General features: G+C 34.0%; 1 protein-coding gene across 1 annotated transcript; it reads right to left on the bottom strand.

Moving 5' to 3' along the window:
• Positions 1-3,381: 3,381 nt before the first annotated feature.
• LOC141392248 (uncharacterized) lies at positions 3,382-9,100 on the bottom strand. Its single transcript, XM_073965200.1, has 2 exons — positions 6,581-9,100; positions 3,382-3,447 (listed from the first exon to the last, which is right to left on the bottom strand). The coding sequence occupies exons 1-2, from the start codon at positions 9,098-9,100 to the stop codon at positions 3,382-3,384; spliced, it is 2,586 nt and encodes an 861-aa protein (XP_073821301.1).
• Between the last annotated feature and the right edge of the window lie 8,081 nt (positions 9,101-17,181).

Raw genomic sequence — 17,181 nt, 5'->3', positions numbered from 1 at the left:
TACAAACGGAAAAACAAACTTAATATACCCTCCATACTATGGTGGAGGGTATAAAAAACGCAAAATATGCGCAAATTTCGAGTGCTACGTCAATTTTTTGAACAACTTTTGCAACATGCTTCTTTCACGAGTGCACACAACCGCATGGCTCTCGCCCACTCAATGGTACATTATTGTTTATTACTATACCTGAATCTACAAAATCAATGAAGGAACGTCCATATAACATAACTGTTTCATTCATAGGGTCCTTTTATAATAATGTGTAAAAAACGGAACACTATTAATAAAAATAGCCTGTGTCTCTACGCACAAAACATAAGTGGGTTACATATTTATACATACTTATATTTATTTTATTTTTAAGTTAATATGTTTTAAGTAACAATAATGTGATGAATTAAATATTTATAAAAATGAAAAAATTTGATTTTATTCGTAATTGGTAGAACAAAATTTTGTGAGTTATATAAAACTTTCGTGAATACACACAGACTAGCTAAGTAGGAAAGTATCACATATTAAATTTGAGGACAATTCGAGCAAAATTGAGGGAAAGATATATATGATGGCTATATCCAAATCTGAATCGATTTTTGTGGAAATCGGTAGAGCTACTCAGGGGCCAAGGAAAGTATCACATATTAAATTTTAGGCCTATTTGATCAAAATTGACCGAGTTATGGCAAAATCGGCGAAAGATATATATGGGGACTATATCTAGAGTTGGGCCATCTAGTTCCTAGTTCCTGGTACTAGTTCCAAAGCGTATGAGTAACATCATTAAATATAACGTGTGATAGTAAGTATACGCAGTTTGTTCAAAGAAAAAAGGTGGGCCATTGGAACTGCGAAGAGAACGAGATAGTTCCATATAGTTCCTTTGGCACAACTCTAGCTATATCTAAATCTGATATGAACCAAAGTTGACATTTTTCATTCATATGCCGTTATAAGTACTTGTGCAAAATTTCATCAACCTAGGTCAACTCCTTCTATTTTTGTCCACCTTTGTATGGAAGCGGCAACACTGTGCGCCGTTCGGACTCGGAGATAAGCTGCGGGTCCCATATCATTGAGCGTTGTCCCTTTTGGGATGTTTGTGAAACAATTATTATGTTATTATTTAAGGTTTGTGTAATCCCAGATAGCATTTAGAAGACTGTTTGTTCAAAAATCACATTGAGGAGTCTTTTTAGAGTCCTTTTGGTGATCAAAAACTGATTAAGTCACTTGTATGATCAGAAAGGGACTCGAAAGTGACTCCCTGTAATGATTAAAAAGAGTTCAATTCAAAATACAACAACAAATGAGTAGCAATCACAAATAAATCATTGAGGTGTTTAAAATGTGACAATTTTTTGTTATTTATTGTCACATTTTGATCATCTGGAAGATTGAAAAATGCTTAATCAAAAAAGGGTCATACAGGTGTTTGAAAAGTGATTATAATTATGTATATTCTGATCATATTTTGAACAGTTAGGTGATTAAAAACTGATTGTTTTGTTTTACTTTTGTTTTGTTGTAAATAATTCTCATATACACTTTCTACAAAACTTTGATATAAATGTAACGTATAATATTAAGAGTGTAGACAAACACAACACATGTTCAGCATAAAGAATAATTAAAAGACATAACAAAGCAGAAAAGACAACAAAACAAAGGAAAGAAACAAAAAAGAATAAATAGAAATTTCTTTTAATTTATTTTGTCTAATAAATGACTCTCTAAAGACTCATAAACGATTATAAACATGACCCAAAAAAGACTCGAAAAAGAGTCCCAAAGTAATCAACAAATCACCAATAAATGATTGAAATACGACTCGAAAAAGACTTTATATACTATCAGAAAATGGGCAAAAATGACTCGAAACTAATGCAGAGGAAGACTCATTTGTGATTTGCTTAGACGAGTCGCCTGAGGTTATGTTTTCCTACCGACAAAGGAGTCATTTATGATCAGAAAATGTGCTCATATTCCAGCTTTTTAATCATGCAGTCGGATCAAAAAAGACTCGAATTTGATTAAAATTTTAAAAAAAATGCTGGCTGGGATAAGGTACCAGAATCCACAAAGTTATTTCTTACAATAAGTTTATTTGTTCCATAAAGAAATATTGGTATGTGGAAAGCTAAATCCCAGGGGTAAAGGTGTAGGGTATTACATGGTCGGCCCCGTCCGACTATAGCCTTGGCTTACTTGTTTTTCTTGTGTTTTTAGTGTAATATGTTTTTATTAAATGGAGCGTAACTACAAATGTTATGTAATGGTCAGTCCATTTTTTACGAATTAAATGGAACCTCCTAGATTCTGAATAACCAAAATTATCTGCAACTAGCCGCAACCTTGCTGTTAAATGTTTGGAAAATGTAGCTTAAATCTTCCAAATACCAAAAAATCGGGCGGTTCAGTTATATGGGGGCTATATCAAAACTTATACCTTTGTTCATAATTTTTTGTGTGAGAAGACGTATAACCAACGAGAACCTACAACTCAGCTTATTTCGTCTAAAAATTTGGAAAAAAATCCTCAAAATACGGAATATTGTGTTGTACCGCTATATGGGGCCAATACGAAAACATAGACCTATGTCCACAGTTTTTGGTGGAGAATGTTTGTAACTATTGGGAACCCCAAATACCAAATTGCACTTTATTTGGTCAGAAAGTGTAGCTGAAATCCCCCAAAATACTGGAATCGGGAGGAATCTTTAAGGGTACCTATGCACAGTGGTGGCACTTACATGGAAAGTTGTGACAAAAATACTTCTATATAATATATCGAACTGAAATGTTTATCAATGGGTCCTATTGACTTAAAAACACTGTAACAAAAATATTGCAGTCCTAGGCCCAAATTTCCGCGTGCTTAATATGTAACGAATCATCCTGAATTGAAGTATTTTACTGCTACCGGTACAGGAGTTCTTATTGTATAGTAAACCTCCTTATCAGTATTGATCAATGACTTGGTATACTCCCATTTTATTTATAGCTCCATTTATTTATGTAGATGTTAACCAGATATTCAAACCCAATAGGTTTTACCCAGCAACATTTATTTGAAGTCAAGAGTCATGAAAAATGCATTACGTTCTTCACATTTTGACAATGCCTGATTTGAATCCATTTAATAAAATGTTCACATTTTAGCAATGTTTACATTTATAATAACTTTTTGCAAATAAAACATTTAATAACACAAAAACAATTTATTTTATATTATTTTAATTAACCAGAAAAATGGTTTGTATCCAAAAAAGTAATCATGACTGCAATGATTGCGAACTGCATCTTTGTTTGTAGCCAAAAATGTATTTGAATCATGAGTGCAAGTGCCTATATCTGATTATGTGAAAGAAGCAATGATTTTTACAAGGGCATGGTGCAGCGAGGATGCTGTCTATTTTGCATCTTATTCTCGTCTTTTGCATAATTCTGTATAAGTGAGTAAAGAAGCATTTATTAAGATGTTTTTGGGTATTTTTGAGTAATAAAAGCTATTTTCTTCCATAAAAAGTAATATCCTATTTGTTTTTATTTGCTATCAATTGCCTTTTGTAATGATATATTTGAGATATAACCATTGTTTTTATAGTCATTATATTCCAATTTCATAAGACGAGCCATATTCAAATTTGCTAGAAATACTACCAAACTACAGTATCCTCACTGCACCATGCCATTGTAAAAATCATGACTTCCTTCACGTAAAAAGATGTAGTCCGAAATCACTTGCACTCATGATTCAACTACTATGTACTTTGGCTACAAACATTTTGCTGGGTAATAATGAACTCAGAGTTCAGAAAAGAAATGTGATATCGGTCTACTTTTGACCACGGCCTCCATATAGGGTTACCATCCATTTATCGGTACATTATAAGATTTAATCACCCTCTTCTGCAGAATACAATACTACAAGAAATCACTAATAGCACAAACAACATTATATTGAACATAAATGTAACAAAGGATAATAAAATTACCTAAAAATATATAAACCCAGCACATAAAAACCGGCCTAAAGTTTTGGTCATAGCTGCTAAAACCGCAAATGTCCGCAAAAAGTCCAAAAAGTTTTAAAATCTACAGACCCTTGGCTTTATTTTGGTACTAGTTACGATTCTGGCATATGCTTGGAAATCCATACATATATATTAAAGATTTTTATTTTGACCAATTTTATAACTAATATTTGGAAACCCTTGCAAATTGGAGGAATTGTTATAAGTAGGAAAACGAAGCTTAAGAGATTTACTAAATCATTCAATTTACGTTAAGTCGTGAATAATAAATAGTCCTTTTTTCAGAAACTGTCTTATAATGCAAACATTTTTTTATCAATTTAAAATAATTATTTATGTTTTAAGCCTTTTTCTCCTTAGGAACCGCTAAAAATGGCAAAAAAGTTGATTTTTGAAAAATTTTAAATATTTAGAAACGACTTGAGTCTTCAAATGTTTAAAATGGTGATATGAATTTGTTGATGTTGTTGGGCGCATCCACTGTGCTATGGACTATACCCAAGCGTGGACCATTGTCCACAATTTTTGGCGGAAAAGTATAGTGACCACATAAATACCAAACTACTACTAATTTGGAAGGAAAGTATTGCTTAAATCCTCAAAATACCGAAAATCGGGAGGATCCCTTATATGGGGCCTATTCCAAAATATTAGCCGATGTTGTTCATGTGTAGTCCATTTTTATCCATTTGCAGGTTATTAATTTCGCGCCGCTAGATCAGTGATTTCGACCACTGCACAATGTGTAATTTCACCTGTTTTTGAGGCAAAAATTAAAAGCGGTGCACTTACAGTCTTTTTATGAATTTTTAGTGCTTTATATGCAAAACTAAGCTAAAACAAAGAATTACACAGTAGAATTCGGAAATAACGAACATCGGTTATAAGAAACTACGTTTTAACGAACAAATTTTTGTGTCACCCCGCGAGTAGAATTTCTTACAGTTTGGTAGGATTTACAGGCCCGCTTTTAAGCACAATCAGATAACGACGAATTTAAGCACTGTTTCCAATATTTGAATATATAATATTTAAAAGTAAGCAAAATTTAGACGAAAGATCGTTTTTAGAAGGGCTGAAAAGCACCATACATTGATGGAAGGCCTATGGAACTTTGGCTAGCTTTTGTATGGAACTAAGTATATTTTCACATTGAAACCGATCGATATTACTCATTTTTTGGAGAAAAAAGTTTATACTGCTGAAAAACTATCAGGCGCATATGAACAAAAAGTTCGTTTAATTGTATAGTTTAAAAATGGTGCACACAAATTTTTATCCATACGGAAATGCTCCAGTTGTTGAGATAAATGTAAAATATTTTTAACACATTATGCCAGCATGCTAATGACCAGATTACCGTATTTTGTTGACTTAAAATTGCCTCGTAACTTATCTTTCAAATAGGATTTTCACCTCAATGACTCATCCGAAGTGGTTAATAAATAATTTAGGGATACATTTACACCCAGTATGCAACGGTACGTGCAGCGTTTGGTTCGGAATGTTGTCTGGGGTTACCAAAGATATCATTTTTGTTATAAAGAGCCAAAAAATATGCAGATTTTTGCTGCAATTATGAAAAATAAGGACTATAGCACATTAGTCGGGATAATTGTAATACTTCGGCACCTTAAAAAACTTGCGGTGGGGGTAAAGTATATTCGCTACCTCACCCTCATATATTATTACACTGAATATGGCGCATATAGCCCGTTACAGCACATTATATTTTCATATAAAAAATGGATTTATAAAATTAGTGATAGCATGAAAAAATGCAAATGTAGGCAGATGAAATTTTTGGAGTAGTTTCCTGAGAGCATGTACGTAATATAAGATTAAGAAAGTTCGATAGCATTTCTGTTTGCGTTTCTGTGCGTTTTTTATTAGTTGCACCTTACTCTAAATGCTCTAAGTTGAGAAAATATCATATAAAATGCATAACGATTTCTTTCAGAATATTTACAAAATCAGATAATCCTAGTTATTACGTTAATAAATATTATATACTAGCGGACCCCGTCTGCTTCGCTAGACGTTAAATCTGAATTTGTAAACCGTATCGGGTACCATAGAAACATGTACAACCACGTGAACGGATACCAATATGCAGATGCTGAAGAAATCGAAATGTATGCGAACGAATCAATCGATCAAATTAATCGAATAACTACAAAAACACCAAATTTTTCTTTTAAATTAATTTATTGTAAAGCTCTTTGGTAAACAACATTTTTGGTTTTACCATTAGGTGCGTACACAAACAAATCTGAAGGTTTCCCTACACGTGAACAGGCTACATACAATTGTCCATGTGAAAAACAATAATTCTCTAAATTTAAACCACACGCTTGCAATGATTGTCCTTGTGATTTGTTGATTGTCATAGCAAAAGCAAGTCGAATTGGGAACTGCAAACGTTTAAATTCAAAAGGCATGTCTGTTGGTATTATTGGAATACGTGGAATTAAGACGTCTTCACCTTTAAATTTTCCGTTCAAAATAGTGGCTTCAATAACATTGGTCATTATTTTCTTTACCACAAGTCTTGTGCCATTACACAATTTTCGTTGATTCAGATTCCGCAACATAATAATAGGTGCTCCAACTTTCAATTGTAGATTGTGTGGTGGAAGTCCTGGTAGATCAAGTGAATTTAAAAATTCTGTGGGATAATTGACCACCTCATCTTCATTCATAACGGTGTCCACTGATTTAAATGTGAATAATTGGCCTGGTATCTCCTTTAAAACAGCCTCATTAATTTCACTGACATCTTTATTTTTTGCCGCTAATATAGCTCGTTCACTCAACCAACGATGATTTTTGTGTTGTTGTGCAATATCTGGAAAAACTCTTTCAATTAGCTCTTGTTTTGATTGAATGATGCGACAAAAATCAGTTGGTAGCGTGATTAGCCCTGTTTCATTATCTATCGGCATTTTTCCATCTCCAATTTTTAGCAACTGCTCAGAAAATTCAGCAGCCGATACGTCGTTTTGTAATTGAACACGTACATTTGTTGTTAGCGTTAATTTCTTTACATATTTCCACAAAATTGAAGATTTTAAAGACGCGTTAAATTCGTCAGCAGCAGTCGATCGGGGAATGACAGGTAAAGTTTGTCTAAAATCCCCTGCCAACAATACCAAGGCTCCACCGAATAATTGTCCATTCGTTCTTAGATCTTTCATGGTTCTGTCAAAAGCTTCCAATGATTTTTTATGTGCCATTGCACATTCATCCCACACGACAATAGCACACTGTTGCAAAACTTTTGCCATTCCAGATGACTTACTGATATTACATGTGGGATTCTCATTGAATTTCATATCCAAAGGCAGCTTAAGTGCGGAAAGTGCTGTTCTACCACCATCTAACAATGTGGCAGCTATTCCAGATGATGCAAGAGCCAATGCTATCTTATTTTGTGAACGGATTGTTGCCAAAATTATTGAAATGAGGAATGTTTTCCCTGTTCCACCAGGTGCATCTAAAAAATAAAATCCACCGTTATTATTTGTAACTGTTTGCATCAGTGTGTTGTAAATGTTTCTTTGCTGTGCATTTAACTTCGGCAAATGTGATTCAACAAATGCACCTAACTCATTAAAGTCAAAATTATGTTCACGTTGCAAATCTCGGTTTAACAGATTGTGCATTGGGCGGTTTGGCGATACCATACCCAATTGTGATAATGCTTTATTTGCAATTGCAAGACAAATGTCTTCAATCATTATCAATGCTTCATTGTGGATTTCTGATGACATTGGATAATTCGGATTGAAAGTGGATCTACGCATTCGATTCAAAATATCCTCACACATAAAGTCTGCATAATTTCTCCATAATTCAAGAGGATTTGATGGACTACATGTTGCTATTATTATAGAAAATAATGTCCTAATTTGATGAGGTGGAGCAATAATGGATGATTCGGCAAGTGTAGCATCCCAATGAGTGTCATCCTCAAGTAAATGCAATTGTTGGCATGCTTCGCGAAATGTTGCACACATAAGTCCATGAATTGTCTTTAAATTATCAAATGATGTTGGTCCACGAACATTGATCAATAGTAATCGTAAATAGAAACATTCATTATGATTGGGATGAACTGTATATAGCCGTCCACATGCATCTGTTGAAAACAGATTTGTATGACCTTCAACTGGTGTTCCTTGTTTACGCCTTTGAAAAACTTTTAGTGATTTATTCCACGTGTAGTATTTTGGAACTTCATAATACAACAATCCTCTTGCAAAGGTGTCACTTTCGCATAAATTAAAAAAAGCGGTCAATGTTGTAGGTGGTGGTGATGCTGCTCTTTGCAATGCAGTTTGATTTGTAAAGTACACACGTTGACCATTTTCAAGATGTACCGCTAATTGAACAACAGTGGGGTGTTTATCATTGATTGCGAATGAAAAAATCCGCCACACAGCTTCGTTAGTGCTAACGAATCGTCCTAATTGAAATTGAGTTATTTCATCATTTTGATTGGGGTCAGCTACACCAAAAACAGCCATATCGCTTCCTTTGTTTTTGTATTTACAAATATATTTAATGGATTTTACTGAATTGCAAAATTCAACGTTGATATGAGCTTTGAATGTCTTCGATAACAGCGGGGAATAAGGAACGATCCATCGATTGTCAACTTCAACTTCCTGATTTTGAATATGCACAGTTGTCGATTTGCCATTATCATCAGTAGATCGTCGCCTATATAACGGATAACCATCATTGCCGGTAATAGTTTCAGCAATCAAATCTCTTGGATAACGTTTAGAACATTTTCCGTCAACCATACACGGCGAATTGATATTTAGTTGTCCACACGGACCGTGTATCATATTTTTGGTGACAACTTCAAATAATTCTGGATCGGTAGCTTGATCAGGAATTTCGGCGGATATTATGGCATCAATTTCATCCTGTCTTATTTTATTCACGTTCCAAATTAAGATGTGAGCATGTGGAAGACCTCTTTTCTGCCATTCTACTGAATACATCCAGCATCGTACTTCACCAAACACCTTATGTTTCACAATCATATCCATTAAAACTTTTAGCTTCTGTTTGAATACGCGTGCCGTTATATCGTGCCGATCTATAGGTGTTTGATCCTGTCTTATTTTATTCACGTTCCAAATTAAGATGTGAGCATGTGGAAGACCTCTTTTCTGCCATTCTACTGAATACATCCAGCATCGTACTTCACCAAACACCTTATGTTTCACAATCATATCCATTAAAACTTTTAGCTTCTGTTTGAATACGCGTGCCGTTATATCGTGCCGATCTATAGGTGTTTGACCTGGCAATAAATGTTCTTTAATTTCGGTCCACTGTGGATTGCAGGTGAACGTTATAAACAAATCCGGACGACCGTAGTTTCTAACATAAGTCATTGCGTCCTGTGCATACTCATGCATATGTCGTGGGCTACCTGTATATGAAGACGGCAAAATTGTTACCGAACCAATGTCATTTGGGTTAATATTAGCATCATTGTTCACAGCGTCACGCAAATGTATATACACCTCCACACGTAATTTTGCTTGATTAAATCGAATATAGTTTAAGCGCTCAGATTCAATTTTGGCATACATGTCAACTACATATTGATGAAACAATCTCTGACATTTCAAAATGTGATTATTCTCATTCCTACGTATCATTAATCTGTATGCATAATAGTTCATTGCACTGACCTTTTTGTTTGTTTCCAATCCTGAAATTGAATTTTAAAGAACCATTAAAATTTTATTTGTATTCCCTCCACCATATTATGGACGGTATATAAAGATTGTCATTCCTCCTGTAACTCCTCAAAATAATCATTTTAAATCCCGCAAAGTATATATATTCCTGTAGTGCGATTCTCTAACTCATTTTTTGAGTTACCGACAATTGTCGGTAAAATTAAAACGCAAAATTATGCATGAAAACTTCAAATATAAGTTGACAGCACTCTTTCTATCGGTGGAACTTAGCGATAACATTACCGAAATATTTCAACTCAAAAAATGAGTTAGAGAATCGCACTACTGATCAGCGTGCAATTCAACATCGATATAGCCAATTCTACCTTTGAAAATGACTTTAGCTTCCGAACAGATTGAAGAAGGTCAATAAAATTTTGTAGAAATTTGTAGGCGCGAAAAAACTTTCCCTATGTTGGTCTACGTTTTGGCATAGTCCCTATACAAAGTGACGCGTCGACGTTTTAAGGCATTTTGAAGGTATTGGCCCCATTTGCACACCGAATAGGTTGTACTTTGTTATTTAGTGATTCCATAGGCTAAAAATCATTTCTACTAAAATTTCTTATATAGATCCACGTTTTGGTATATCCACATATAAAGCGACGCGTTACTTTACGGAATTTTGAAGGTATTAGTCTCATTTGACAACCGAATTGGTAGTAATTTCCACATTTGGCAAATTTCTCCACTAAAAGTGTTAGACATGGATATACGATTCAATAACACCCCATAAGCGGTAACTCGATATCTTTGTTTTTTTTGTCTCATTATACTATCAAAATGGCTGAATTTGGTGTTAGTCTATACTTTCATAACGGTACCGCCCGATGGTGTAGTGTATAAATGATCGGCACGGCCAAACTTTATGATGTTTCAGTTGTTATTTGTAACGTAATATTTTCAGTTATTACCAGTTAAAGGATCATGCATTCTGACATTGATATTATAACCGTCTTCACCTTCCCAAAACAAAATTGGATATTGCAAAGCATCGTAACAGCGGTGAAGCTCAGAATCGCGTTGAAGTTGATCATTTCTGCGATGAATAACAATATCTCTTTGGTGAAACTGTTCTCCAACAATTACAATTGCCACATCGTCGATAGTCGGTGCATTGAATCTTCGTTCATGTTGCCCAACCGGTGTTTTATCAGCTCTAATAACAATTCTGTGATCATCAGATGGTATTCTATTCAATGCCGTTTTAAACAATCTAACTAATTCATTGTGTTGATGAAATAGATCTTGCAGTTCTGAAACTATCTGTCTTCTAACATTTGGAAAGATAGAGCATCGTTGATTTAGTTCTTCGGCTTGATTTCCAATAAAATATATTTGCAAAAATTGATAATTGGCATCAGCAAATGACAACAATGACCCCACTTGATGATAAACCTGACCTTGAATCTGCATTAAAGAATAATAATCAGAATGAGAATCACAATAATTGCACATTTCTCAGAACTAATTAATTACCTTAAATGTTGGCATGAAATTGCCCTCACTAATTATATTTGTTGCGCCGAAAGAAGTCATTTGGAAACTGGAATTGTATGACTGAATATTCTTAAGAAAATGTTTCGATTCTGGTGTTGTACCCGAAACTTCGTTCGTTCGTAATGGTTCTGGTGGTTGATTTAAGGCAGGTAATTTAACTTTACCATTTGCACAACATAAACCTGGCGCTTCCGTTTTGAATTTAACTGCATTGCAATGTACACAAAAGTTGTTCATTGTTCCAATCGCAACATCCGGAAGCGAGCTATAATCAATCGTGCTATCATAATTGAATGCCGCACGATTCAATTCTAATCTAACACGCGATTGTCTACGTACTCGTTGCGACAAATTATCCAGATATGATCGTCCACCTGACCGATTACGTCTCATTCTTTCTCGATCTTCGATATTCCGTACTTGTAGCTGTTCTTCATTTAATCGAGAACGCGATCGTGCCATTCGTTCTTGTGCAGCTTGACTTTGTTGCGAACGTTCTTCATCGCTTAGTGCAGATCTTACGGCAGCTGTTAATCTCGCACTATTCGTACGTCGACCAAAGTTGTGATTTCTACTTCGTCTGGGCATTCTATTAAGATTGTTGTTTTGTTGTTGTTCACAATAAATCGGATATTTCAATGAATGTTTCCCTTCTATAATTTGCGTACACGATAATTTGTAATACGTATTACAAATGTTTCCAATTTTGACAGTTATATAAAGAAAAAAATAGGAAGTACGCAGACACACATAAAAATTAAACTTTTCATCTATGACATTCAGTATTTTATACATTTCCATTATTTGAAAGGAAACACAATTAGAAAAACATAAACTTTTTGGAATGTTAATTGAATTTACATCGGCTACTTTTATAATTGTATGGTTTATATATTAAGAAATGTGTTGTCACTTTTGCATTACCGTTAAAAAGTTCCCGCAGGGATTGCATGCAACATTTCAATTGCAGTTATTTCTTTTCATTCTTCATTAAGAAGGGAAATCTTTCTGAGAAAGCTATATATATGGTTTTAGGTGTATCCAGTACATGAAATCGGCTAAAAAATATATGTGGGCGCTGTATTCAAATCTGCACCGATTTCAATATAATTTGGAAAATTTATTTCTACTCCAAATTCTGTAACACGAACCAAATTTCGAGTGGTTGGTACATCAAATACATGATATCGGCCAAAAATATATATGGGAGTCATATACAAATCTATACTGATTTCAATATAATTTGGCATACTTATTTCCACATCCAATTTCGCCACATATGCCAAATTAAATAGAAATTGGATAAACACTGCATGATTCGTGCAGCAAATACCTGAAATCGGCCGAAAATATATATGGGAGCTATATCCAAATCTGAACCGATTTCTATATAATTTGGTACGCTTATCTCTACGTACAATTCCATCACACATTCCAAATTTCATAGAAATTGGATATACATAGCGTGTTTGGTGCATCAAATACCTAAAATCGGCCGAAAATATATATGGGAGCTATATCCAAATCTGAACCGATTTCAGTATAATTTGGCAAATGTATTCCTTGAACAATTTCCATCACACACTCCAAATTTGGAGGCAATATCCTTTACCGTTCTATAGATATTCGCACTCATCATATATATTTGTTATTGTACCTCCGAATCAGATGCTATATCTCCCGATGAACGTGGAATTTCAAGGATTTATATAGCCAATGTTACTTTCAGGCGATGTACTAATAAACGCTGAACATTTTTCTTCAAAATATATTTTTTGCAAATATCCGCGGATTTTTTCGCGATATCAAAAAATAAAATATGTCAAAACCTTCCTTAGATAAATACAAATATTTTAGAACAAACGCGGAACAAATCGGTTGTGAATTGGTCGAGTTTTTGATTCACGAACGAACGTCATTTCGGTTTTATATAATAGATATAAAAACTTCAATACATCATACAGTCGTACTTTTCTATAACGAACTTCCTTTTTTAAACTTTTATTTCTTTGCTTGGCTTTAGGTCAGAATAATTAAAAACAAGGGGTTTTGTGTTTTACATAATTTTTATTTTCCAATATTTCGACTTTCTTCGAAACTTATCATCAGGGATTTTTCCATTATAAAAGAAACGGATAACGAATTTTTTGATATAAAATATAAACACAAAATATAAATGTTAAAAGATAATTACATTTAGTTTTTTTTCTAGTATACAACTATCCGACACATCCTCTTTCTCACTCGAGTATTTTTTAACTAAATTATGCTTTTTGTTTTATTTTTCTATAGTGTTTCGGTAAATTTGTGCACAGTGTTCTGTGTCCATCTTATAGTTTATACTTTTTTCTATTGGTACATTAATTATATGTAGCATTTCAAGCATGTACATATCTGCGTTTGGATTTAGTTTCTTGGGTTAAAATTTCCACATCATTGAAATTCGCAGTTTGTCCCGTGTTTTCACAATGTGTTCTGCTCCAAAGGTTTGTTTCTGGCTTTTTGGTCAGACTTTTGACCACTACTTCTATATAAGAAAATTTTTTAAATGCACAAGAGGAAATTCTCACACAAAATAATCTCTCTATAACACATTTTTGAAGAACGGATTTCATTTCAGTTTACACAATAAATGTGAAACAAAACACATTCATCAATGGTCTTCATACCCTACACCACTATGTGGTAAGGGGTATTATGTGTTAGTGCATTTGTATGTAACATACAAAAGGAAGCGAGATAGACCCATAGTTCCTTCTAGGCATATGCATAGAATCACTTTCTGAGTCGATTTATGCATGTCCGTCCGTCCGTCCGTTCGCAACATACAGGTCGCATTTGTTGACCGATTTCGCTGAAAATTGGGGAATACCATTTTTTTAGCCGTCGGAAGATCAAGTTCGAAGATGGGCTATATCGGTCCAAGTTTTGGTATATCCCCCATATAACGGTACCCCCCGATTTGCGGTATTTTGACGTTTTTAGCTACATTTTCAGACCGATGCAGCTATAATTTGACAGTTAGGGTTCTTAAATGACAATAAACTTATATAACAAAAGTTGTGGACATAGGTCCACGTTTTGGTATAGCCCCCATATAACGCTACCCCCCGATTTACGGTATTTTGAAGGTTTTAGCTACATTTTCAGACCGATTTAGCTATAATTTGACATTTAGGGTTGTTAAGTATCAATAAACTTATATAACAAAAGTTGTGGACATAGGTCCACGTTTTGGTATAGCCCCCATAAAACCCCCGATTTACGGTATTTTGACGTTTTAGCTACATTTTCAGACCGATGTAACTATAATTTGACATTTAAAGTTCAGACTTTTGACCACTACTTCTATATAAGAAAATTTTTTAAATGCACAAGAGGAAATTCTCACACAAAATAATCTCTCTATAACACATTTTTGAAGAACGGATTTCATTTCAGTTTACACAATAAATGTGAAACAAAACACATTCATCAATGGTCTTTATACCCTACACCACTATGTGGTAAGGGGTATTATGTGTTAGTGCATTTGTATGTAACATACAAAAGGAAGCGAGATAGACCCATAGTTCCTTCTAGGCATATACATAGAATCACTTTCTGAGTCGATTTATGCATGTCCGTCCGTCCGTCCGTTCGCAACATACAGGTCGCATTTGTTGACCGATTTCGCTGAAAATTGGGGAATACCATTTTTTTAGCCGTCGGAAGATCAAGTTCGAAGATGGGCTATATCGGTCCAAGTTTTGGTATATCCCCCATATAACGGTACCCCCCGATTTGCGGTATTTTGACGTTTTTAGCTACATTTTCAGACCGATGTAGCTATAATTTGACAGTTAGGGCTCTTAAATGACAATAAACTTATTTAACAAAAGTTGTGGACATAGGTCCACGTTTTGGTATAGCCCCCATATAACGCTACCCCCCGATTTATGGTATTTTGAAGGTTTTAGCTACATTTTCAGACCGATTTAGCTATAATTTGACATTTAGGGTTGTTAAGTATCAATAAACTTATATAACAAAAGTTGTGGACATAGGTCCACGTTTTGGTATAGCCCCCATAAAACCCCCGATTTACGGTATTTTGACGTTTTAGCTACATTTTCAGACCGATGTAACTATAATTTGACATTTAAAGTTCTTAAATGTCAATAAACTTATATAACAAAACTTGTGGACATAGGTCCACGTTTTGGTATAGCCCCCATATAACGGTAACCCCCGATTTACGGTATTTTGACGTTTTTAGCTACATTTTCAGACCGATGCACAGTGTGACTTTTTCCAATTTTAGGTGGCCAAAATTAATTACTGTGGTATTAAAATACCTATCGAAGTGAAACTTGGTACATACAGCCCCAATACTCAAAAGATGCTGTATGAAAAAAATGGGCGTGGTCCGCCCACTTTTGGGCGTATTAGTAAAAAAATGTGTAATGTTCATGAAATGCAATTATAAAACACACAAAGATTAATTAAAAATATAGTTTATTGTTGTTTTTAATATTTTTATTGTTTTTTTTTTTTTGAAGCAGTTAATAAAAAAAGAATCAATGTACAAGAAAATTAAAGAAAATAATAAAAACATTTAAAACAAAAATAAAATATTTATTCATATTTTTAATTTAGATGAAATATAGATTATATTATATTAAAATATAGACATAAAATAAATTAGATTAATTCATTGTATCCGTAATAAGGTCTTCTTCTTCTAGTGGCTCCAATAGTAAAGATTGCATCTCTGGATTTAATGTTTTTCTTCTTGAGGTCGTTGGAAGTTTTCGCAAACTACATATATAGGGGTCTGATGAAATCAGCAGTCTATGTAAAATATCTGTGTTTGTATCGATTCTGGACGTTTTACGGGTGTAGAACTCACGGTAGTTTCTGGTATCTTTGTTCCTTGCTTCTTGGGATTCCTCAGATAATTGACCAATTGGCAGAATACAGGACTCAATTATTTCTTTGCCATGAAATAGAATTTTGTGTACACTTACAGGCATACAATACCAATGATATTTAGACAAATAAAGTTCTCTTGTTTCTTTTGCATAATTCTCAAAGGCAACGGGATTTATTTGGTTGCCGGATCCAAGACAAGACAAAATTACATGGAATCTTTTTAGCAAGTTTATATCTATGCCAGTAATCTCTGATGTTTTTTCAGAATTTTCAAAGAAACGCCTCGCAGTATTTCCATCGTTAGTGTTACCTGCTTTTCCCGTAGGCATATCAATTAACAGACCCACATCTTTTCTAAATCTGGATTGGATATACTCTTTTCTTTTTTTGACTTTATTTTTATTTTCTTCGCCTTTAACTAACCAAACTTGTATGTCTAACCGATAAGCTATGTGCAACATGCATTCCATACAACGAATCCATGAATGAAGTGGTGAAATTCCAAAATTAAGCATTGAACTATCGACACTTTTTCCGGCAAGAGCTTGTACATTGTTCATTTCACTTGGTTTAGAACCACATATATAGCAAACCTGACTTGATCTGTAAGCCGATAATGCATTACATACTTTGCCATCGATCATACATAAAATAAGCGTACTGCTTATGTTAATATTTATTTTTTCATTTCTAATTAGAGTTGGCTGTAATTTAGAAATTTGACTGTTAATATTTTGAACCTCTTTAGTAATAAGTTCACGTGTTTCCTTGGCAAATACGAGCTTAATAGGACGACAATATCGGGTTGAATTTGGAGTTGGATTTTTCCATATTATTTTTTCTTTTCTGTCAATTTTTGAACTTAGTTGCAAAAGTACGATTGATATAGAAAACAAACTACTATCGGATTGGTTTTCTGCTGAAAATTTTTGTTTATAATTGACTTGTGTAGCCCCATCGCA

Source organism: Musca autumnalis, unplaced genomic scaffold (genome assembly GCF_047663935.1).
Source record: "Musca autumnalis isolate F117 unplaced genomic scaffold, ASM4766393v1 scaffold_2, whole genome shotgun sequence".
Classification (NCBI taxonomy): domain Eukaryota; kingdom Metazoa; phylum Arthropoda; class Insecta; order Diptera; family Muscidae; genus Musca; species Musca autumnalis.
This window is presented reverse-complemented; position numbering and strand designations above follow the sequence as displayed.

Coding starts and splice junctions, on each gene's coding strand:
- LOC141392248 (XM_073965200.1), bottom strand. CDS start 9,100: ATGGATATGATTGTGAAACATAAGGTGTTTGGTGAAGTACGATGCTGG. Junction 3,448..6,580: donor GTAATGGCACAAGACTTGTG/GTAAAGAAAATA, acceptor TCACTTATACAG/AATTATGCAAAAGACGAGAA.